Source organism: Danio rerio, chromosome 1 (genome assembly GCF_052040795.2).
Source record: "Danio rerio strain M-AB ecotype USA chromosome 1, GRCz13ab, whole genome shotgun sequence".
Classification (NCBI taxonomy): Eukaryota; Metazoa; Chordata; class Actinopteri; order Cypriniformes; family Danionidae; genus Danio; species Danio rerio.
This window is the reverse complement of record NC_141021.1, coordinates 59,294,758-59,318,870: the sequence shown is the minus strand read 5'-3', so window position 1 is coordinate 59,318,870 and position 24,113 is coordinate 59,294,758. Positions and strand designations below refer to the sequence as shown.

Below are 24,113 nucleotides of genomic sequence, written 5' to 3'. Positions count from 1 at the left end.
CAATTTGTGAGTATATTCTTTGTTTCATAACTGCCGCGTGGACGGATTATGAGAATAAAGGCCTTTGAATATTTTTCCAGACACATTTAGCTGCTAGAAATCAGTCAGATAACGTTTTTATGTTCATCTGAATGCCAACTGTGTAAATAATTATTGCTGTTAATTTTCCGGAAAGGTTTGTATGTGTTAAAGGGGCTAATGACTAAAACATGTAACTGATGCACCAACCCCCTGAACCAATTCTGCTAAACTACAAGCACAATTCCTGCTTCACACTCTAATTGCAGGTTTAAAACACACTTTTTTTAAAAAAAAACACTACACACAGTTCTCTGCATCTGGCGCAATTTCTATGCAGAAAATCTCTTGCGTTTACAAGGAACGCACTGTCTGTCAAAATGGCTCAGTCAGCAGCCCTACTTTGCATACTAGCTCATCACATGACTAAACATGTCTCAAGTGGAATTTGGAAATCAGAGCTTCTGTGGTTCACAACTGGTTCACTGCCCACCCATGTTTTTTAGTTGTTTATCTCCCTCCATATTCTCCATTCCTCAAACCTATTGAGGATATTTTTTCTGCCTGGGGATGGAAAGTGTATGACTGAAATCCACACACACATATACCCCTTCTCCAAACTAAAGCAGTTGATGCTTTTCATGGCTGGATTTGCCATGTGAGATAACATTTCCCCCACTGCTTGGCCAGACCAAAACAGAAAAAAAGATGTGGTATAGTTGGTTATATATATATATATATATATATATATATATATATATATATATATATATATATACTGTAACTGTATTCTGTAAATACTTCTGTTGATGGCATATGTAGACCACACTATGTGCAACTTTGTGTTGGCTGAGATGAACAGTGTACACTGTTTTTGTGGGGAAAATACAGTAAAATATATTTGGTATTTAAGTGTTTTCTATAAAAACATTATTCTGAAATATTTTACAATGCACTTCTGTAGGACTTTATGTCTGTAGTAGGTGAACACTGAACAAAAAAAAAGGCTTACAGTAAGTCATTACGATGAATGGAGAAGAAGTGCTCATAGTGTTTTACATTAGGCACATCAGTGCTCAACTGTTCTTATAATTGTCTATTCATGTGATGGCTTGTGTGTCATTTGATAACAAAACACCATTTTGAGAATAAATTACATTGATTGGAACATAGAGTTTTATTTTGCTGAAGAATTGAAGGGTTTTGACCAATGTGTGTGTGATTTGTGTGTAGAGTTCTGACAACATGATACCTGCTTTCAGAAAACGTGTGCAAACAACTGGGAAAAAACTGTAATAACCCAAAGGTTGGGTTTGTCCACATATGACCCAACATTTGACCCATATTTTTTTTGAGTGTAATAATATTCTTAAAACATGTTAAATCCTATTTGTTAAAACTAATAATCTACTCGTCTGCTCACTTGGAATGCAGCATTTTTCTTCAGAGAGTGTGTTGTGGGTGTTTCCTCATGTTAAAGGCGGGATGCAGTGAAGACTTTAGACGTTCCTCTTTTTCAGTTCATATTCAGATGAACCGTGGATCTGAGTGACTGCAGGAGGCAAAAATGGCAACAAGAGGTCAGTCTAAACTAATTTAATATTTAATTTAAAAGTAATTTAACACTAATCTAACAAACACTCACAGACTAGACAGCTAGGACAGGAATTCTGCACTATTGATTACGTTCAAATACTGTAAATACGCTACATTATTAACCCTTCTGTCAAATGTTTGGTTATTATGGTTATGGTTTTGTAGATGTTTTCCATATGCCTTTTATGAACCTTTTTCACAGTATATTCATAAACATGCACTCATCTCAGTTAGAGAGTTTGTTGATGTGACATAAAGCAAATGTTTTCAAATGTTTGACATTTATTGTGACTCTGTGTTTCTCATTTTGGTCATTATTAAAGATGAAGATTATGAAGACAATTACGAAGATGATGGTGATGTAGATGATGAGGTGGAGGAAGATAAGGATGGGGAAGATGATGATGGTGATGTAAATGATGAGGTGGAGGAAGATAAGGATGAGGAAGATGATGGTGGTGATGTGATTAATGAGGTGGAGGAAGATAAGGATGAGGAAGATGATGGTGGTGATGTGATTAATGAGGTGGAGGAAGATAAGGATGAGGAAGATGATGGTGGTGATGTAATTAATGAGATGGAGGAAGATGAAGATGAGGAAGATGGTGGTGGTGATGTAATTAATGAGGTGGAGGAAGATGAAGATGAGGAAGATGGTGGTGGTGATGTAATTAATGAGGTGGAGGAAGATGAAGATGAGGAAGATGGTGGTGGTGATGTAATTAATGAGGTGGAGGAAGATGATGGTGGGGATGTAATTAATGAGGTGGAGGAAGATGATGATGAGGAAGATGGTGGTGGTGATGTAATTAATGAGGTGGAGGAAGATAAGGATGAGGAAGATGATGGTGGTGATGTAATTAATGAGGTAGAGGAAGATAAGGATGAGGAAGATGATGGTGGTGATGTAATTAATGAGATGGAGGAAGATGAAGATGAGGAAGATGGTGGTGGTGATGTAATTAATGAGGTGGAGGAAGATGAAGATGAGGAAGATGGTGGTGGTGATGTAATTAATGAGGTGGAGGAAGATGATGGTGGGGATGTAATTAATGAGGTGGAGGAAGATGATGATGAGGAAGATGGTGGTGGTGATGTAATTAATGAGGTGGAGGAAGATAAGGATGAGGAAGATGATGGTGGTGATGTAATTAATGAGGTAGAGGAAGATAAGGATGAAGATGATGGTGGTGATGTAATTAATGAGGTAGAGGAAGATAAGGATGAAGATGATGGTGGTGATGTAATTAATGAGGTAGAGGAAGATAAGGATGAAGATGATGGTGGTGATGTAATTAATGAGGTGGAGGGAGATAAGGATGAGGAAGATGATGGTGGTGATGTACTTAATGAGGTGGAGGAAGATAAAGATGAGGATGTGGAAGAAGATGATGAGGAAGGTAAAGATAATGAGAAGGTAGAAGAAGATGAGGAAGATAATGAGGAGGAGGAAGAGGAAGAAGATAAAGTGGAGGTAGAAGAAGATGTGGAAGAAGAAGATGATGGAGAGGTAGAAGAAGATGAGGAAGATGAGGAGGAGGAGGAGGAGGATGAAGAAGATGAAGATGATGACGACGACGATGATGATGATGATGATGATGATGAAGATGATGATGATGAAGAAGATGAAGATGGTGACAAGATCTCCGGTAAGTAGATATTTACATAATACAGTGATTTAACAGCTGAATGTACCTCTATATCTAGTAAATTCAGTATGTTCTGACTGCAGTTTAAGATATTAAACAGCATACATTTATTTAAAAAATGTCATTAAATTATAAATAAATTATATTTGGCCCCGCCCATGGCTGTACCATATTAGCATAGATTTCCCTGAGTGAGTCACATTAAACAAGCCCCGGCCTCAACTGTGTATTGTACTGCAGTGTTAGCGTAGATCTGCCCTGAGTGAGTCACTTTACAGAGGCCACGCCCAGGATTGTTGACAAACCCTACCTTATTAGTGTAGCCCTTGAATGAGTCGCATTGAACTGTGTCATAATTAGCATAGACCTGCAGTAATTAAGTCAAATTAAACAGGCCCCGCCCACAACTTTTGATGGACACTGCTATAGTAGCATAGACCTGCCTTGAGTAAGATATTTTGAACTGGCTCTGCCCATGACTGCGCCATAATTACCATAGGCCTGCCCTAATTAGGTCACATTGAACAGGCCCGCCCACGACTGTTGATGGACAATGCATTAGTAGCATAGACCTGCCTTAAGTTAGACACTCTGAACTGACTCTGCCCATGATTGTGTATAACTAGAATAGACCTGCCCTGAGTGAGTCACATTGAACAGGCCCACAGGGCCCCGCCCACAAATGTTTATTACGCTGCCGTATTAGCATAGACCCACCTTGAGAGAGTCATATTGAACAAGCCCTGCCCATGAATGCTTATTGCACTGCAGTATTAGCATAGATCTGCCCTGAGTGAGTCACTTTACTGAGGCCACGGCCAGTAAAAAAGTTTACCTTATTAGCATAGACCTGCCCTGAATGAGTCACAATTGGCCCTGCTCATAACTGTGCCATATTAGCATAAACCCACCCTGAGTGAGTCACATTGAACAAGCCCCGCTCATGAGGGTTTATTGTACTACAGAGGCCACGCCCATTATCATATTATAAACCCGCCCAGTCACACTGAACTTGCTTGTTGATGATGTTTACAGTACTTTTGGTTTACTTTAACTCTTGTGTGAATACAGATATCATCGCAATGGGCTTAATGGATCTCGCTGTCTCCAAACTGCCAGGTGAGCAATTTCTGAATTGAAAGAAATGCTTGTAAAGCCATAGATGATCATTAATGTTTCACTTTAGGTTTCTAAATACTCGTATCAGTAGTATTATTTTTTATATAAATGAGGTTCACTGGATATTGTGTCTCATACATGCACTTTCTATCAAGATAACTACATTAACATCAAACTAACATAAACTTTTCCCACCCATGTGTAAAGATGAGCTGGTTAATAAGAAAATGCGCAAGAAGATCCGGAAAAAGATGAAGTCGGGAGTCGAAAAAGCTGTTCTTATCGCTGATACAGTGGCTATGATGTATAAAATCCAGAAGAAAACCAAAAAAAAAATCAAGAAGACAAAAAAAAAAATCCAGAAGAAGCTAACAAAGTTAAAAGACACTACAGCTGGAACAAAGGCCACGACTCCTACAACCGAGACGAAACAAACGATGATGAAAGACACTACAGCTGGAACAAAGGCCACGACTCCTACAACCGAGACGAAACAAACGATGATGAAAGACACTACAGCTGGAACAAAGGCCACGACTCCTACAACCGAGACGAAACAAACGATGATGAAAGACACTACAGCTGGAACAAAGGCCACGACTCCTACAACCGAGACGAAACAAACGATGATGAAAGACACTACAGCTGGTACAAATGTCAAGACGCCTATAACCGAGAAGAAACAAGTCATGGAAAAAGCCGCTGGAGCTGGTACAAATGTCAAGACGCCTATAACCGAGAAGAAACAAGCGATGGAAAAAGCTGCTGGAGCTGGTACAAATGTCAAGACGCCTATAACCGACAAGAAACAAGCGATGGAAAAAGCTGCTGGAGCTGGTAAAACTGCCAAGACGCCAATAACCGAGAAGAAACAAGCGATGGAAAAAGCCGCTGGAGGTGGTACAAATGTCAAGACGCCTATAACCGAGAAGAAACAAGCTATGGAAAAAGCTGCTGGAGCTGGTAAAACTGGCAAGACGCCAATAACCGAGAAGAAACAAGCGATGGAAAAAGCCGCTGGAGCTGGTACAAATGTCAAGACGCCTATAACCGAGAAGAAACAAGCGATAATAAAAGACACTAAAGCTGGTACAAATGTCAAGACGCCTATAACCGGGAAGAATCAAACGAAGATAAAAGACACTAAAGCTGGTACAAATGTCAAGACGCCAATAACCGAGGAGAAACAAACGATGATAAAAGACACTAAAGCTGGTACAAATGTCAAGACGCCTATAACCGAAAAGAAACAAACGATGGTAAAAGCCGCTGCAGCTGGTACAAATGTCAAGACGCCTAAAACCGAGACGAAACAAACTAAAATAAAAACCACTACAGCTGATACAAACGCCAAGACGCCTATAACCAAGAAGAATTAAACGAAGATAAAAGCCACTGCTGCATCTCATTAAATATTTAGCTCAACAGTTTTTATTTTTATCATTTATGTTATTGTTATCATTATTATTAGTAATCGAATCTGAAAATACATTGGTCACTTCTTCAGCACTTTCGGTACTTGTGTTTTACCCAGCCTAATCACACAAGAAAATGTAAATGTGTTAAGTGTAAACGTTTAGTGAGTTTAGTGGCTAAGTCGTATGAGTTCATTCATACGAAATGGCACCGAAACCCAACTGTCATTGGGCGAATGAGATCGTCCAAATGCATACGAATTAGCCACTGAATCAAGTTAGGAAATGCCGTGAGAAAATGTTGGATGTACCAATCACTCTGCGTAAGCAAAACTGTAGATCATTTAATACCATATATATATATATATATATATATATATATATATATATATATATATATATATATATATATATATATATATATATATATAAATATATATATAATAAATATATATATATATATTCACATGAAGTTAAGGTCAAAATGATTTGCTTTCCTGTGAATTGTTTTTCCTTTCTCAAATGTTATAAACTAATGTTAGACATTGACTTGCCTAATTAACCTAGTTAAGCTATTAAATGTCACTTTAAGCTGAATACTAGTATCTTGGAAAATTCTGTGCAAAAAATACAATGCTGTCCAAGTCAAGTATTATGCTTTGAAAATGTGTGTTACGTGCTGTGCTTTGTTTTGGTTCTTTTAACCCACCCAATGCCAGTTTAGCCAATTATATTTCAGCACACCGGGGTGCCTTCATGGAAAACAGCATATTAGGGTGCTTTCACAGCTAGACTTTTGTTTCAGGACCTGTCTCGTTTGCCCAGTTAGCGCGGTTCGTTTGGCATATGTGAAACCAGCAATCGCAATCGGATCCGCGCCAAAACAATTGCTCCGAGATCGACTGAATGAGATGGTCTCAGCTTGATTAAAACGAACTCTTGTATAATAATTGATATTTGTTGGCACTGAGTCTCAGTTCTAAAGTTCAGTTTCAAACTGTTTATTTTACTTTATTTATCTGCTGCTGCTGCTTTCAGTAGTATGGCAATAAATGTCATGTAAAATGCCATTCAAACTCTCACATTGATAGCACGCACGTTAATCTGGCAACCTGCAATTGCGTGGACTTCGAGAAGGAGCCGAGTGAAAATGTGTATTGATCCAGGAATGCAATACCTAGTTCAACCACTGGGTGTCAAACTTACATACTTCGTCTTTAAACAGGGGGGGGAAAGAGGGGGGCTAATAATTCAGGAGGGCGAATAATTCTGACTTTATATATGCAATTGCATATATGCAATTGCATAAAACTAAACACAAACTCAGCTTTTTAAGACATTATACGCAAGACATCCTCATGTAGTGCTGAGTGTCGATGTTGTTTGGGTCAGTGTTTGTTGGATGAAACTTTTGTCAGTGTTTAAAACTGTGAGTAAAATTTCCATATTCATTACACGTTTTGGGAGTTTTGATTTGCAAATTGATAAAGATAGTCTAAATAATAGCTAAATAATAATTAAATAAATACATGAATAACAAAAAAATACTGTAAAAGGCCAAATGTTTTAAGCACACTGATTATAAAGCATAATGCATTTATTTGTTCTGCTGCAATAAATGGTTTATGGGTTTATGAGTGTTGTCTTCAGTCAAATAACAGCTTGTTATAATGTCTACAAAGTGGTGAATTAAATAATTTCATTTTTTTTATATTCAATACTTGTTAGATTTTAGTTCCTCTTTCTTCTTTAATTAGTATTTTGGTTTGTATTTGCTCTGATCCTTCCATTTTCAGCATTGCTTGTGAGTTTCTAAATAAAAACTTTCCTGAAAATCAGCATTTTCGTTTTTAGTTGATTCCTTATACAGTATATAGACCCACACAGAATTATATATATATATATATAGGAACTGTGCAAACAGTATGACAGTGAACTAATAAAGGGTTATATTCAACTCCCTGTTGTGTGCACACTAAGCAGTGTTCATTTTATGCAATTAACTCTTTAGATCACCAGCGATCTAGCCTGTGCAGAATATTGAACTACAACTCCCATAATGTGAGGTGCACACACACCAGTTCCTGATCCCTTCTGATTACAAACACACTGCTGAAAGTTTATGATGGACTAATCAGATAGACCATAAAAACAGCACACACACATACACACATACATACACACAGATATACACATACATACACTTAAATTTCTTCTTTATTCCCTGTAACATTACAAAGCCTTTTCCATGGTCTTGCCTTGATGTGTTTTCTGACCTACGCCTTGTTTGATGTTGTTTGACCCCTATCTACTCTTTTTGATTGCCTTTAAACTTGCTGCTCTCTCCTACTTGGATTGTTTATCTGTGCCCAAATGAATAAAGACACTGCATAGTGGATCCTTAGCTCTGTTGCCAGAACCGTTTATGTTACAGAAAGTACATTTTACATTAACAATGCAATTCAATGCATGGAAGTTTAATTCTATATGCAATGCTCTGTTAAGATTTCCAGACAGATGAAGAGTCAATTCACTAACTTATATAATGAATTTGTAAGTTTTCTTGTTGAATTTCAAAACCATGTGTGTAATCACAAAGCGTACAAATATATAAACTCACAAGTGCAGCCAGCAATCTCAAGAGGTTACTGTCAAACACATAATAGCTGCAGGACACCTGAAAGCTGTTTTTGACATCAAGGCATCTTCAGCCCCAGGGGAATCTTTTTTCAAAACGAAAACATTAATCACCCCCTTCCCCACATTCAGGTAAGATTGATCATCTTGCAAACCAGATTGACACTAAAAGCTCTCTTCTGCTGTTTCGAGCTTCCTTACCTGCAGAAGAGTAGTGAGAGACTAGTGATTTAAACCAAACTGCAGTTACACTTTTAATATTATAGTATTTACATCTCTGTTCATATCACTGTAAATGAATATTGTTGCATATAATTGTAGAAAAGTACAGTATTGTACCGTTTGTTTATATTACTATAGTTACTGTTGCCTTAGCAACTATAGAATCACCAAAGAATCCCAAACAACAATGTAACTCGCGGCTTAATTTATCATAGTACGATGCATCGTTGGGAAAAGAACGATGTGGTGACGAGTGTTTCCCAAAACCCGTTGTCTGTCGCAGATCTATCGCTTGAATCAAATTATTTATTACGTAAAACACCCATAATGATGCTCTAAACAGGGTGGAGTAACAACTTCTTTAGAGAAAAACCCATAATCTCTTTGTGCAAATTATATTGTTTTACAAGCACACTCATTTAAAATAAAATCCATTATTAGTTTTGGTAAAAACATTCACTTGTTTTCCATATTAATTGAAATATATGTAAATGGAACACATAGGCCTGTGTTTGCTTTACTAATATTATTGAGAAGTTGAACAATACATATTCTATTCTAAAACATATCACTTACAAAAGCTAACATTTATTCTCATATCATAGATAAAACATATAAATAAATAAATAAATAAATAATGAGGAAATTTATTGAGAAATTAATAATTATTATTTATTAGAAATAAAAAAAGCATACTTTAATAATATTACTAGTAATATTAATGATGAGGATGATAATGATGATGATGATAATTATTATTATTAAGTAGGATATTGTTTTTTTATTGTTTTATTTTTTTTTTTTTTGAAAAGTCTACTTTTACAATTTGACACATGTAAACCACTGCAGAAATGTTCTAACCAGCAGGCCCATGTCATATACAGTACAGATATTTAATAAATAACTTAATATAAATTAAAAGAATTACCATATGCTATGTTTTTTGTTTTCACAAGCTTTAGAGACATAAAATTAATTCCGCTTTAAAATAATAGGTCACCTATAGCTTTCGCCATGAGGCTGTGTTCAAAATGACATCAATGTCTTCAAAGTGCACTGCGAAGGAAGCACAATTGTACACATGAAGATCGCTAAAACTGAACTGCAAAAATAGTTTGGAAGCAAATTACACCTAAGAGAGATGACCTTAGTGCTTTTTTATTTTTCATAATTTCAACTTTGAATGTTAGAATGTTCTAAATGAATTGGGCATAGGGGGGATAAGTGGGAACAGAACACAGCCAGGAATTATGTTTCTAACTACAGTTCCAGAGGTGTGGTTGAAAGTGCTCAACTTTGCGGTGCAGTTTGCGAATGTTCATTAGAGCGATTGATTTGGGAAACGACAAATCAACAAACTATGTTTGTAATGACGGAACTTGCGACCTTAGTTGTCTAATGATGGTTTTGGGAAACACACCCCAGGTGAGTTTTGTAAAGTTGGTATTATATTTGCACATCCAGACTTTCTCCTTTATAACATTATTTTGGAAAAGTATATTTAGCAAATTCTAAACAGGGAAATCATATTAGCAGCCAATGACTCTCAAAGTAGGGCGTCAGGGTGGCAGAGTGGGTAGCATGATCGCCTCACTGCAAGAAGTTGGCATTTCTGTATGGAGTTTGCACCCAGTTTCCTCCGGGTGCTCCTTAATGTATGTGTTTTATGAGTGTGTATGGATGTTTCCCATTGTTAGGTTGCAGCTGGAAGGGCATCCTCTGCTTAAAACATATGGATAAGTTGGCGATTCATTCCACTGTGGCAACCCCAGATTAATAAAGGGACTTAGCCGAAAGGAAAATGAATGAATGAATGAGTGAATGAATACCCAAGTGACGTAAGGTATTATCATATATATTTAAACACCCAAGTGACATGTGACTTTAAAGTTATGCTACTCTCTTTAACATGATCCAGTTAGACAAGTTAGACAACAGATAGTTTAGATTATAAGCAGGAAGTTTTGGGTGTTTCTGTAGGTACCAGTGAGCTAAACGGTAAGTGTGTTAACGTGTAGCCTATTTTTATTTTATTTAGTTAACTATATGTTGGGACTTCTGTCTTCTAAACCACAAGTCCAACGTTATATTAATTATCTCATGTCTACCATAATTAATAGACAAATGTTGTGTGTTTCTTTTCAATGAAACAGGAAGACTCTGGCTGGTTTGCCTAGATCAGGAGTGAAACAGAAAAAAAGTAGCGTAGATTAACAGAGATCTGCATTATAATATCATATATTAAAACTGCATAAAGAAAAGCTGCTATTTCTGTCCTTTGATTTGATCCTGTAGAAATCAAGACAATATGCAGGAGAACAACATTGACCAACCACCACGTAAGTAATAAGTCGTTCATGCTGTCATTTATTCATCTATCTCAGGGGTCACCAATCTTGTTCCTGGAGCGCCGGTGTCCTGCAGGTTTTAGCTTTAACCCTAATTAAACACACCAACAAACAAATCAACAAACAAATCAAACAAACACACCTATTTGAAACACCCGGGCAGGTGTGTTGAGTCAAGTTGGAGCTAAACCCCTTCATGGACACCGGGCCTCCAGGATCGAGATTGGTGACCCCTGATCTATCTATTTATTCGTTTGCATGTCTTAAGGCTGGTTTATACTTCTGCGTCAAGCACACTTGTATGCTCCGGCACAGCCTACGGAAAAGCTCTGTGATTGGTCAGTTTGGTAGAGCTAATGAGTGTGGGCGCGGGTGAGAGCAGTGCGTGTAGTGTGGAGTCCCGTGAAGGAGTTCTAGACGGAGACTATTGTTTTATGGTTATCTCATCATTGAAGTTGTTGCACGTCCGCCGATTCCAGCCTCAAAATGAGCGAGTTTGAGCTTCTTGTACATTAAGGTAGCGAAACACCAGCGAAAAATCTTGACACAGAGGAACATTCCATAACCTACTGCACGCTGTCGTTTCTGAAGTGTTATTGCAGAGCAACACAAACAACTTGTAGAATTATATATGCATGGCTACGTGCAAGGCAGACGCAGTGGGTCACGCTAATCACTCGACGTAGAAGTATAAACCAGGCTTTATTCACAATATCAGATATTTCTGAACGCAATCCTGTTTACATTCGGAACATAGCTTAAACCCTAGGTCCTACAAGAACAATTATAAGAGGTGGACCATCGTGTCAAAATAACAATTTCAGTGTCACACACACACAGCCGAGTTTTATAGTAAATATGTGCAACTTATTAAAAAAGTATGTTTTGTTTAATGGAAGTGTGGATGTATTTGAGTTATGTTTTTTTTTCCTATATCTCACAAAAGACAAATTATGAAATTTTATTTAAACACTTTTGAGATAGTCTTATAATCCCTATATTATTTCTTTGAAGGTGCAAAAAAGTCATAAAAATGGCTTTCAGTAAATAACCTTAGATAATTTTCTCTCTGGCTTTTCTTTCTTGTTTTTAAACTATTTAAAGGCTTAACTAACTAGGCAGGTTAAGGTAATTAGGCAAGTCATTGTATCACAGTGGTTTGTTCTGGAGACAATCCAAAACTAATGTATTTTAAGGGGGCTAAAAATATTGACCTAAAAATGGGTTTTAAAAAAATTATAACTGCTTTTATTCTTGCCGAAATAAAACAAATAAGACTTTCTCCAGAAGAAAAAATATTATAGGAAATACTGTGAAAAATTCCTGAATCTGTTCAACATCATTTGGAAAATATTTGACAAAGATGTTCACAGCATTGTGATCAATTTTCAGCTGTACAGACTTTGAGTGTTCTCAATTGGTTTTTTTTTTTTTTACGTTTGAATTATTCATATTTTTGACATTAACTTAAAATAATCCTCTCATCAGATCTGAGCATTGTTCTGCTGGGTAAAACCGGATCAGGAAAAAGTTCAGCCGGAAACACCATCCTGGGCCAGAAGAAGTTCAAGAGTAAGGCTTCAGTGGTGTCAGTCACTAAAACCTGTGAGAGAGGAGAAGCAGAGATTAATGGAAAGAAGATCTCCGTCATCGACACCCCCGGACTGTTGGATTCAACACTGACAGAACCAGAAATGAAGGAGGAAATAACGAAGTGTGTAGAGATGTCTGCTCCTGGTCCTCACGTGTTTCTGCTGGTCATCAGACTGGATGTGAAATTCACAGAAGAAGAGAAAAACACAGTGAAATGGATTCAGGAGAACTTTGGAGAAGAAGCTGCTCGATACACCGTCATTCTGTTCACTCATGCTGATGCACTGGAGGATCAGCTACTATATGGGTATATCAGTCAAAGTGGTGATCTCTGGGATCTTCTTTATGAGTGTGGAGCCAGATATCACTCATTCAACAATAAAGACATGAATGATCGCTCACAGGTCGCTGAACTGATGGAGAAGATTGAGAAGATGCTGGTGGAGAATGGAGGACAGCACTACACTAATGAGATGTATGAAGAAGCCCAGGAGAAAATTGAATTGGATGCTGCTAGTCAGAAAACTAGACACTATGCGAGAATAGCAACAACAGTATTGGGAGTGGGATCAATAGCAATAGTTGGAGTAACAATTGCAGCAAATGCAGGAATACTAGCAGGATTAACAGCAGCATTGGGATTGATAACATTAGCATTAGCAGGAAGAGAAGGAGATGAAAGAGGAAGAGCTGAAGCATTAGCAACCCTAGAAGTACTCTCAACAGTAGTTGAAGGAAGAGGAAGAGCATTAGCTGGAGGGCAGGGAAATTAATCGAATGTGATATTCGTGCGCACTTGCCAGTAGAGATGGCTCTAGTAAATCTAAACTCTGCAAAAAAAAAAAAAAAAGCTTTTCTTTAGATCTTCTGTCTTGTTTATAGTGCAAATATCTAAAAACTCTTAAAGATTCAAGACACCCTGGAGTACTTGTTTTGATATATTAACAGATGTGTGTGTGTTGAGCATCAGTTAAGACAATGTTAGCACCTGTCAGCTTTAATTGTGGGGAAAACTGGATAATTTTGAGCTTTTGTCTGCTGATTTCAGCTTTCGGGTTTAAAATGATTTTTGGGGCGGGATCAAAATCGGCGACGTAGCGCAGTACTGCAAGTGCAATGATGACGCGTCGGTTTTTTATTATTATTCATAGCGGAGTTTTCTTATCCTATGAGAAGAGCCGGCTGCTTAATTATTCATGAGAGCAAGCTGCTTCCGAAGGCAAGGCAGACCTGCCAGTTTCAACCAAGCTGAGAGACACGGACCCACGGCACGCAGTAGCTGTTCATGAAGGCTCGTATGAGTTTGTTTCCATGATCCACAGGGTTTGTTGTATGTTTTTTCCCCACGATCTTGTCAGGGCTGATCATACACCAAAGCTGTGTGTGTGCTGCAAGCATTTTTGTCGGGAGAGCAGTGCGAGAATTGAAGAATGGCGGACGGTGACTTTTATCAGGAGTTCGTTCACATTCAGAAACATCGCCGTGCTGCTGTGTTTGCCAAAATCCTCCAGATTACCAACAGGGTTTGTGTATATGAAATTACGAATAACAAATGTAGCAGGGCATTAAATTACTGTTTATTTTTTTGCATTTTAACTTTGTGAACTATAAACTCATGCTGACTGACCGATCGACTGACTGACTGACTGACTGACAGATCGACTTACCCTCCTCCTTCCCTAAACCCAAATAAAAGCAATCCGGAAATTGAAAAGCCCTCACCTGATTTTTACCACATTTTCAGATTTGATCAGATTCTAACACTGTTGTTTACCTGTTTATTTTATTTTTTGGATTCTATATATATATATATATTTTTTTTTTTTTGCTGCTTTTGGAACCATTCTTCACTGGACACCATCATTGTGGTTAACTCCTCTCTGCATTTCAAGTCCTGATGGCAAGCAGCAGTGACCTAGCTGTCACTCAAGTGGCCACACCCACAATTATGCAGAATTTTAAGCCTTAATATACATGAAAAAGATGAGTTATAAAAATTTAACTCCCCTCACAGTCGTCATGAAGTGTAATATTAGCACACCAAAATCTTTTTATTTTTTTATTTATGTTTTTCTACCAGGCTGTGAACACCTTTTTCCATGAATTTTGCCTTTCCATGAATAGGGTATATGCCGAAATATGCTAAAAGGACTTTTAATTTGCCAGTAATGTGGGTTAATGGCTTCGTGTGAACTGTACCCCACATAGCAAAAGGACTTGGTCCAAATGTGGCTTCATTATGGTACTGGTGGTGTGTTGTCGACACTGGCACGCATAATGTCAGCCAAATATGGGCCATGCATGGCAATGATGGCACTGCATGCATGTGATGGGCCAGTTGTGGATGGGAGGTGTGTGGCCCAAATCAGTGCAGCGATTTTTTACATTGTTTAGGGAACATTATGCCGGGTTATGGCTCAGTTTTTGGGGTTTCTGGTTAAAGTATAAACTTATAGCTGAGAATCTGTACCAATAATAAACCTCTTTTGGCCCAGTTCAGGGCCAGTTAAAGGTGATACATTGGCTGAGATTCAGGCCAGTTATTTTCCATGTGTGGCTCTTGTCTTTTATCCAGTTCACTTCAAGATCGTCATTCTTTGCGATACTTGGGCCATGGAAAAAGTTATTGTGTGGCCTGAAGCTGGGCCAGAAAACATTTGCTTTGTGGGATGCCATTGCAAAATTGTCATGTTTTATATCTGTTTTGTTTCACTGGCTGAGTGATATCTGATGTAAAGTGGGTCTCAAATTGTACAAGACGCACTGCATTAAATTACATTTTCTCCGCTGTTATGACACATTCCCGTACTCTATTGGGTCATTTGTTTATTTTTACAGTTTTACTATAGTTGTTGTGTTACCCCTGACAACTGTAGAAACACCACAACAGATTAATTCAAGTATAGTAATATTGTTACTATATTATTTTTTCCAATTGGGATTATAAACAGTGAACCTGAGGTCACACTGTTGCTCTGGCTGGCACAGATGTGATGCACACACGAGGGTGCTGTTTAATACAAAATCAAATACCTTCCGTTCAGAAAGATTCTGTTTTTTCATTTTCACCTACTTGGCAAGATGTTCTTGTTCCACACTTACAAAAGCACCATTTGACCCCTGCGTAATATAACATGTAATGTATAGTACTATGACTTTAAATGAAATTATGTTTTGAACTGAAGTCAAAGCATGCATGTAAATACCCAACCTAATGGCATTATTTTTATTATTTTTATAGCTCTGCTGCTGTCTTCAAAATAATCTTGTAAGATCAATTGGACGATTATAGGGCCTGTTAACACATGGTCATTTCATTAACTTTCTCTGAGGGGATAACTGACTGATTTGTGACAATTCCATTTGCATTTGGTCACATACATGCATGTATCCACTGAAAGGATCTGATTTCGAATTTCAATTCCTGTGCTATGTGCAAATTTATCTAGGTTACTAAAGCAGCAGATACACTGAAAAAAGGAAGTCTGCAAAATTGTTGCAAGCAATTTATGTTGAATTTAAACAACAGTTTAAATTTAGTAATGTTCAACCTAATTTATTTGTTTAAATTCAGCCCAAATAAATAGTTTACAACCACTTAACTTAAAAAAAGAATTTAGTAAACCCAAGGAATCCTCACTGAATATTTTTTCAGTGTACAATACGTTTCATGAAATAATTAATTTTGCTACAGAAATGTAAGATACATATTTTTTTCAAACCTGTAAAGGGTTAATGTAATTTTGTGGTTATCCAACCATCCCAAAAAAAACATTCCACCTTTGTAAATAATTGAAGTCCTATGTAGCCTATTATTCTGTAATTGTTCCACTTTCACACAGACACACAGGTGTATGATGCGTCTCTAATGCTTCCATTTGGTATTAATCTAACATTTTAATTTTATTATTTAGTAATTCATGACTGGTCAAAAATAGAACGAAACAAAAAATAAAACTAAACAAAGATCCTTGCTGCATTTTGCATTAACGCTCCCGCATATAGCCTAGTGGTTTTTGTTTCACTTTGTTGGGTTTTATTTATTTATTATTTTTTTTACATTTTGGGAGGAGTAAATTTCACTTACGTGGTTTCAACAACCAGGTGCATTTAGACAAGTATAGATTTGTCTGGAATGCGTCTTAGAGAAATTTAAGTTATCAAATTTATATCCCTCTCGAATGAGTTTCGGAGATTTATGCCTGTCCTTTTCACAACCGGATTGCCACATATATTCAGAAAAATTGCCTAAAGTGACCAGGTGCAAACAGCCCCAGAGATTACAAGCAGGAAGTTTTGTCTTGACCGACAAGAACATTGTTTAACATTAAGCTAAACGGTAAGTGTTACAAAATATTTTTAATAAATTAAATTATTTATGTCTACAAGAATGAAAAGATAAAAAGTAAGAACAAAGAAGCTGGCTGGCTCGCGGAGAGTGAAACAGAAACAGACAATATAATCAGAAAAATATTTGGTCACACTTTATTTTGATTGTCCATTTGTTGAATTCAAGTTCTTTGCATCTGTATGCCAACTAATTCTCTTTAGATTACAAGTAGACTGTTAGGTTGGGATTAGTGTAAATTGAAATGTACTTGCAAAGTCTCTTATAGTCAGTTAAATGTCTGTTAAAGGAGAAATATCAACAGATATTAAGCAGACAGTCTACTAATACTCAAATGGACCATCAAAATAAAGTGTTACCAAATATTTTGAATTCAACTGCATAAAAAGCAGTATTTATGTTCCTTGATCCCCTACATGTGTTATTGTAGATCAAATTAAACTCAAGACAAGATGCGGAGGAACAGCATTGACCAACCACCAGGTGAGTATTAAATCGTATTGACTCTAAAGTTTATTTATCTATACATTCATTCATTTGCATGTCTTGTTTGTTAATTTACATAATGAATTGTAAATTAACATTTACATAAATTTGTAAAAGGGTGAAAATAGTTGTTCAGATTTGCATTGCTTTTATATTTATTTTTGCATTAAGATTACGTGAGGTTTATTTTTAAACTAATGTTGAGAGGATCACGCGCTTATGATTGATCACAGCTGGTGCTGCATTAACCAATTTATGATTCACCAATCGGATGATTTCTAAGCCACTATAATTACCCTAAGTTCCATACCATATTCATCTTCATTTTGAAGAATCCTCCCATCCACCCCTACTCTTCCTTATTTCCTAGTTGCGCAGCACAGCAGCCCAGTGGTTAGCACTGTTGCCTCACAGCAAGACCTTCACTGGTTCTAGTCTTTACCAAGCCAGCTAACGTTTCTGTGTGGAGTTTACACGTTCACCCCGTGCCCACGTGGGTTTCCTCGGGTGTCCTCCGACCATTCAAAACTTAACTTAATTGACTAATCCAAATCAGCACCATAGACACACTCCTAGCAATCCGTATTTGGTTATTAGCTTCAAACAGTAGGAAATATCTCGAGACCTACCTGCTCTCTCTCGGGACAGCATGCCAAACACGCTTTATCATCAAGCGTCAGCTAATGCTGAGTTCAGACTGCATGATTTTCAAAGTAGTCATGTCACAGATGTTTTCACACTGCATGACTTTAAAATAGGAAGAGTCACAGACAACTTTGTCCAAACTACGTCTCACAACCAAACAAACGTGAGAACAACACAAGGTCACTTAATATATATGTATATATATATATATATATATATATATATATATATATATATATATATATAATTATATATATATATATATATATATATATATATATATATATATATATATATATATATATATATATTAGTGCTGTCAATCGATTAAAAAATTATGAATTAATTGCACCTTTTTAAAAAAATTTATCGTGATTAATCGCGATTATTTGCATTTAAAATACTGAAACATGTAATTTTGCCTTTTTAAATGTAAAATTAATGTAAACGCCAGACAAAAAATATTTAAATTCAAAATATTATTGTTTATTAGAATTTTTGTTTAACTTGTAACACAGATTTCTTCATGTAAACAACATACCCACAATAAACCATCAAGATCCTGCTTGACAGCCATATTTATTACAGAAATTAAAACACAGGCATGTTAATGACATTTAAATTTCAAAACAATCAATGCCAATAAAGAAAACATTGATTTCCATGTTGGATTCTTAGTGGACTGCAAAAAAAATGCCAAAATACAGGAATTGCAGATATGGAAAATAAAAAATTATAATAATCAACTATAGAATACAAACTGTTGCACTCATTGTAAAGTTTTATTGCTGTGAGTTGAGAACATTTATTATAGAATATAAACAATTTTGCTTAATCCTCCTTTACATTCATCCAGTTGCTAAGACTAGGAGTATCCTGCAAGTGCACAGAGACTCCCAAATGCTCGCAAATGAATGATAATTTCTTGCAAACTGGTCGTTAAATACAATGCACACCCCTCTCGCCCCTACTCAGATACGTCGCTCACTCCACCCCTGACACCCCTCAACGGGCCTGACACACACACAGACAGACACACACAACGCGCTGCAGATGTTTTGGCCCCAACGGCCTTCCATACTGGAGCGACTCCCCTCAGATTCAACACGCATGATCACGTTCATCAAATTTGCTAAGCGTCCTAAACTAAGCGTCCTAAAGTATTATTGTATTTCACAAGGATTCTGACACAACAACGCGAAGCATACGCTTTCGTTGTGTTTAATGAGGAAACACGCTAAACTTGGAGGGCTCATGCTGAAAGGCAGAGTAATGCCCTGTCTTTGACAGCTCGTGACTTCACCAAACGTTCTGAGTACAAGTACATAAGACACCAATACTCCGATTTTAATATGATATGAGTCCAAATAAACTAAAAATAAGCGCTTTTAACTTCTCCCCCAGCCTCCCGCTGGCCTGCAGGTGCCTGTACTAGTGAATGCTGCTCTCTCATTGGCTGTAGGTGATCGCTGATGTTATTTTTAGTCAGAACACATTTCACACAACATGATTAGGATCATCGACAGCTCCAGATATTTAGCATGTCAAATATCTTATGGGTGTCGGGGAATCATCGGCGATTCTCCCATATTGTGTCCTTGATAGTTCACACTGTGGGATTGCCACTCACATGAACGAGCACCTATTTGCCTGTGCTTTCAGGCATTTGTTCAAGAGGTGCTCGCTGCAGAGCCATTTTGGCAGAGCTGAGCTCCAGCGAGGGGGAGCTTGAGCTCTTGCTCCTCCTTTCTTGCACTTCTTCTACGAGTGATGTCACTGGGGGTAGGGTTAGGGGTGGGGTGGGTGTACGCATTAAAACAGCTTATAGGAGGAGGAGCGAGAGCTCATGCTCCCCCTCGCTGGAGCTCAGCTCTGCTCAAATGGCTCTGCAGCGAGCAGTGTCTCCATTTGTTGGCGATTTCTCAAAACCTGTTGGCGAAAATCAGGGCTAAAATCATGCAGTCTCAACTCGACTTATGCCGAGTTCAGACTGCATGATTTTCAAACTAGTCATGTCACAGATGTTTTCACACTGCATGACTATCTGGGCTTGCGTTTCGTCGCTGCTTTGTTTACACTGCAAGATGGTTCGGCGACAGGGATATTCACATTGCATGACTTTACTATAGGAAGAATCGCCGACAACTTCGTCCAAACTATGTCTCACAGCCAAAAACACGTAGTATATCTTTTGTTATTAACTACATAATGAGAAAGAAGCCTTTAATGGGGTAGAACATGTACATGTTTGCTCACCTGGGTTTAAACGGAATTAGCCATTTCTCCTCAACGTTGATAATAAACTAATTTCTTTCTGTATGAAACGTCAAACAGACAGTTGAGTCCTGTCAAACCTCCACTAGTTTTTCCTCCATTTCGTGGGTTCAAATAAACCGAAAAAAGAGCGCTTTTAACTTCTCCCCCAGCCTCCCGCTGGCCTGCAGCAGGTAAACGTGCACACCCACACAAGTGAAAGCTGCTCTCTCATTGGCTGTAGGCGATCGCTGATGTTATTTTCAGTCAAAACTCAATTCACACGGCATGATTTCAATCGCCGACAGCTCCAGATATTCAGCACGCCAAATTTCTCACAGGCATCGGCGACTCATCGGCGATTCTCTCAGATCGCGTCTTTGATCGTACATACTGTGTGATTGTCACTCACGTGCACGAGCAGCGATTTGCCTGTGATTTCAGACATTTGTCGGCGATTTCTCAAAACCTGTCGGCGAGCCAAAATCGGGGCTAAAATCACGCAGTCTGAACTAGGCATTAAGTGTGAAGTTAAGTCTTGAAATAATATAATCCTCTTGTCTTTGCAGACCTCAGGATTGTTCTGTTGGGTAAAACTGGATCAGGAAAAAGTTCAGCTGGAAACACCATCCTGGGCCAGCAGTTGTTTACAAATGATGCTTCACTAGAGTCAGTTACTAATACTTGTGAAAGAGGAGAAGCCATGATTGATGGAAAGAAGATCTCCGTCATCGACACGCCAGGACGGTTTGATACAAGACTGACAGATAAAGAAATGAAGAAGGAAATTCTAAAGTGTGTAGAGATGTCTGTTCCTGGTCCTCATGTGTTTCTGCTGGTCATCAGACTGGACGTGAAATTCACAGATGAAGAGAAAAATGCAGTCAAATGGATTCAGGAGGATTTTGGAGAAGAAGCTGCTCGATACACCGTCATTCTGTTCACTCATGCTGATGCACTGGAAAGACAGACACTACATCAATACATATGTGAAAGTGCAGATCTCTGGGCTCTTCTTTCTCAGTGTGGTCGGAGATATCACTCATTCAACAATAAAGATGAGGAGAACCGCTCGCAGGTCACTGAACTGATGGAGATGATTGAGAAGATGGTGGAGAGAAATGGAGGAAAGCACTACACTAATGAGATGTACAGAAAGGTCCAGAAAAAAAATGAATGGCTGGCTTTAAAACGGAAAGCTAAAGACTATGGAAAAGCAGCATTAACTGTGATAGGGGTAGGAGCATTAGCAATAGGAGCAGTTGCAGTAGTAGTAAAAGCAGGAGGAGGAGGAGCAGCAGGAAAAGCCGTAGCTGCAGCAGGAGGATCAGCATCAGTTGGAGGAGCAGCAGCATTAGTCGAAGCAGCAGCAAACGTGAAGTTACTGTAGGAATATAGGCAAGTGACTCTAGATAAATACAAGAATGAAAGTAAAACCATGGGCCATATGTATAGAACTTCTAAAAAAAAAATGCTCTTAAGAGTAAACTTCTTAAACTTTGACTTAAGTGTCAAAAAAACTCTTAATAGGAAGTAGGACCTTTTTAAGAGTATAAGACTTTTTTAAAGAATCTAAAAGCTACTTTCAGTAAAGTTTGAGACTGATTCTTAAGTTCTGACTTAAGTGTTTTAAATTAAGGACTACAATGGTTGAAACAGTTTAAAGCAGGGGTGTCAAACTCAGTTCCTGGAGATCCGCAGCTCTATACAGATTAGTTCCAACTCTAATTAAAACTGATGAAACTAATGAGTCAAAAATGATAAACTAATTGATAATGAGAAACTAATTGAGTCAATTAAGCTTGTTTGAGGGGCAATGCAGTGGCGCAGTGGGTAGTGCTGTCGCCTCACAGCAAGAAGGTCGCTGGTTCGAGCCTCGGCTGGGCCTGTTGGCATTTCTGTGTGGAGTTTGCATGCTCTCCCTACGTTTGCGTGGATTTCCTCCACGTGTTCTGGTTTCCCCCACAGTCCAAAGACATGTGGTACAGGTGAATTGGGTAAGCTAAATTGTCCATAGTGTGTGTGGATGTTTCCCACTGATGGGTTGCAGCTGGAAGGGCGTAAAAAGGTGCTGGATGAGTTAGCGGTTCATTCCACTGTGGCGACCCCATGTTAATAAAGGGACTAAGTCAAAAATTAATGAATGAATGAGGCTTGTTTGAAACAGGTAAAGCTGCAGTCACACTTGAGTTTGAGCATGCGAAATTCTGTCATACAGCACTGACAAGATGATTAGACATTAAAAAGCAAGCGATTGGTCCACATTTAAAATTCTTGTCCAGACAGGTCATGTTTTGATCTTCGATTGGTCTCACGCAAAAATCAGATGCGATTTCGCAGGTCAGAGTTCACCAAGCGGGAACTTTTCAACGCAGTGAACTGCGAAACTTGTCGCCTGAGCTTGCAATTTTGGTCTGCCGCATTCATCTGCGTATGAATGGAAGTCTATGGAGAGAATAGTGCAATGTGACCCGGGGCTTTCGTGTGTTGGAGCAGGGTTGGAACTAAACTGTGTACACAGCAAATATGGGGACCCAAAACAACTCTAAGATAGTTATTTTAACACTTTGAAAGTCATGGTGTCATGGTGTCCTCTTCCAACAAAGTTAGATCAACACTTTTCTAGAGGGCTGCGGCTGAGTTTGACACTCCTGTTCTAAAGCATGGTAAACATTTGATCTTTAAATGCATAATTCTGTGCTGTGTCCTGTATTCCTCAGCAGTCATCTGTAATGCAAGGAATCTTGTGATTGGTCATCCAACAGACCAACGGGGACCACGAAAAACTTCAAAACTGAGATAATACCAATGCAACAAGTCCTTTTGTGTTCTCAAAACATGATCTTATGCATGCTTTTTGCATATTTGAGTTGTATTTTTCTTGAAAGCCTGTAGTCACGAAACTTTCTTTAGAACTGTCATAAAAGTGAAAAAAAAAGATTTTTAATTCAGTGAAAGTGTCACAGTACAAGAGCAAATAAGACCAGTCTTGATCAGCTAAAGCACTTTCATGTGCCTGTGTGGACATGCTTGTTCATTCCAGTATTTAATTATATATCAATGGGAAAGAATCCAGATCTTGTAGACTGACACTGCATGAGGTCTCCTTATAGGTTTCTACACCTAACCCAACCTCTCACAGTGACGTCACTTGCTGTTTTCTGCCTGTCCTGACCTTTGCCTGTTTATTGGATAGCTCTATTGGATGAGTCCTTATGCTGTTGATTGCGCCTGATTTTGACCCCAGCCTGTTTTAGCCGGCAGCTAGCTCTCTTAAGCTGCGGTCACACTAGAGTTTGAGCTTGCAAAATTCTGTTGTGCGGCTCTGCAAAATGGGGTGGGATTAAACGAGAAGATTAGACATTAAAAAAAAGCAAGCGATTGCTCCATGTTTAAAATGTCTGTCCAGAGAGGTCATGTTTTAATCCTCGATTGGTCTCACGCAGTCAAGTGATGCGATGGTCAGAGCTCACCAAGCTTGAACTTTGGACCGCAGCAACCTGCAAAATTCGACGCATGACCCTGCATTTCCGGTCTAGCTTTTTCGCATGCATATGAAAGGAAGTCTATGGGAGGAAAAGCCCAGTATGAATTTACTCGGCAGCTAGCTCTCTCAGATTTTGTACTTGTATGTCTAAACCATTATTAAAAATACTTAAAACAAATACTTTAAAGCAAAAAAAAAAAAAGTCAAACAGGTGATATTTGAGGTCTTACATTTTTTTTTTAACTATTTTCAAACCTCAAATTTTTAATAGCTTAAACTATTTTTTATCGCAAAATA

At 38.0% G+C, this 24,113-nt stretch overlaps 3 protein-coding genes across 7 annotated transcripts; all 3 read left to right on the top strand.

Moving 5' to 3' along the window:
• Positions 1-1,547: 1,547 nt before the first annotated feature.
• On the top strand, positions 1,548-5,906 carry LOC100538177 (uncharacterized). 2 transcript variants are annotated; one of them, XM_087237928.1, is made up of 5 exons: positions 1,548-1,598; positions 1,938-1,987; positions 2,039-3,263; positions 4,335-4,382; positions 4,590-5,906. In XM_087237928.1, the coding sequence occupies exons 1-5, from the start codon at positions 1,586-1,588 to the stop codon at positions 5,759-5,761; spliced, it is 2,508 nt and encodes an 835-aa protein (XP_087094054.1). In that variant the 5' UTR covers positions 1,548-1,585; the 3' UTR covers positions 5,762-5,906. The 2 variants fall into 2 exon arrangements, with proteins under 2 accessions (XP_087094054.1, XP_087094053.1); XM_087237927.1 differs by having other exon boundaries at positions 1,938-3,263.
• Positions 5,907-10,626: 4,720 nt separating this feature from the next.
• Positions 10,627-14,311, top strand: LOC571092 (GTPase IMAP family member 9). 4 transcript variants are annotated; one of them, XM_087238200.1, is made up of 4 exons: positions 10,627-10,654; positions 10,814-10,856; positions 10,952-10,995; positions 12,493-14,311. In XM_087238200.1, exons 3-4 carry the CDS (start codon positions 10,965-10,967, stop codon positions 13,368-13,370), a joined length of 909 nt encoding a protein of 302 aa, XP_087094326.1. In that variant the 5' UTR covers positions 10,627-10,654; positions 10,814-10,856; positions 10,952-10,964; the 3' UTR covers positions 13,371-14,311. The 4 variants fall into 4 exon arrangements, with proteins under 4 accessions (XP_087094326.1, XP_087094325.1, XP_087094327.1 ...); XM_087238199.1 differs by having other exon boundaries at positions 10,810-10,856; XM_087238201.1 differs by lacking the exon at positions 10,814-10,856.
• Positions 14,312-16,709: 2,398 nt separating this feature from the next.
• Positions 16,710-24,005, top strand: LOC101886664 (GTPase IMAP family member 9-like). Its single transcript, XM_087238235.1, has 3 exons — positions 16,710-16,936; positions 17,376-17,428; positions 20,899-24,005. The coding sequence occupies exons 2-3, from the start codon at positions 17,398-17,400 to the stop codon at positions 21,717-21,719; spliced, it is 852 nt and encodes a 283-aa protein (XP_087094361.1). The 5' UTR covers positions 16,710-16,936; positions 17,376-17,397; the 3' UTR covers positions 21,720-24,005.
• The last annotated feature ends 108 nt before the right edge of the window (positions 24,006-24,113 follow it).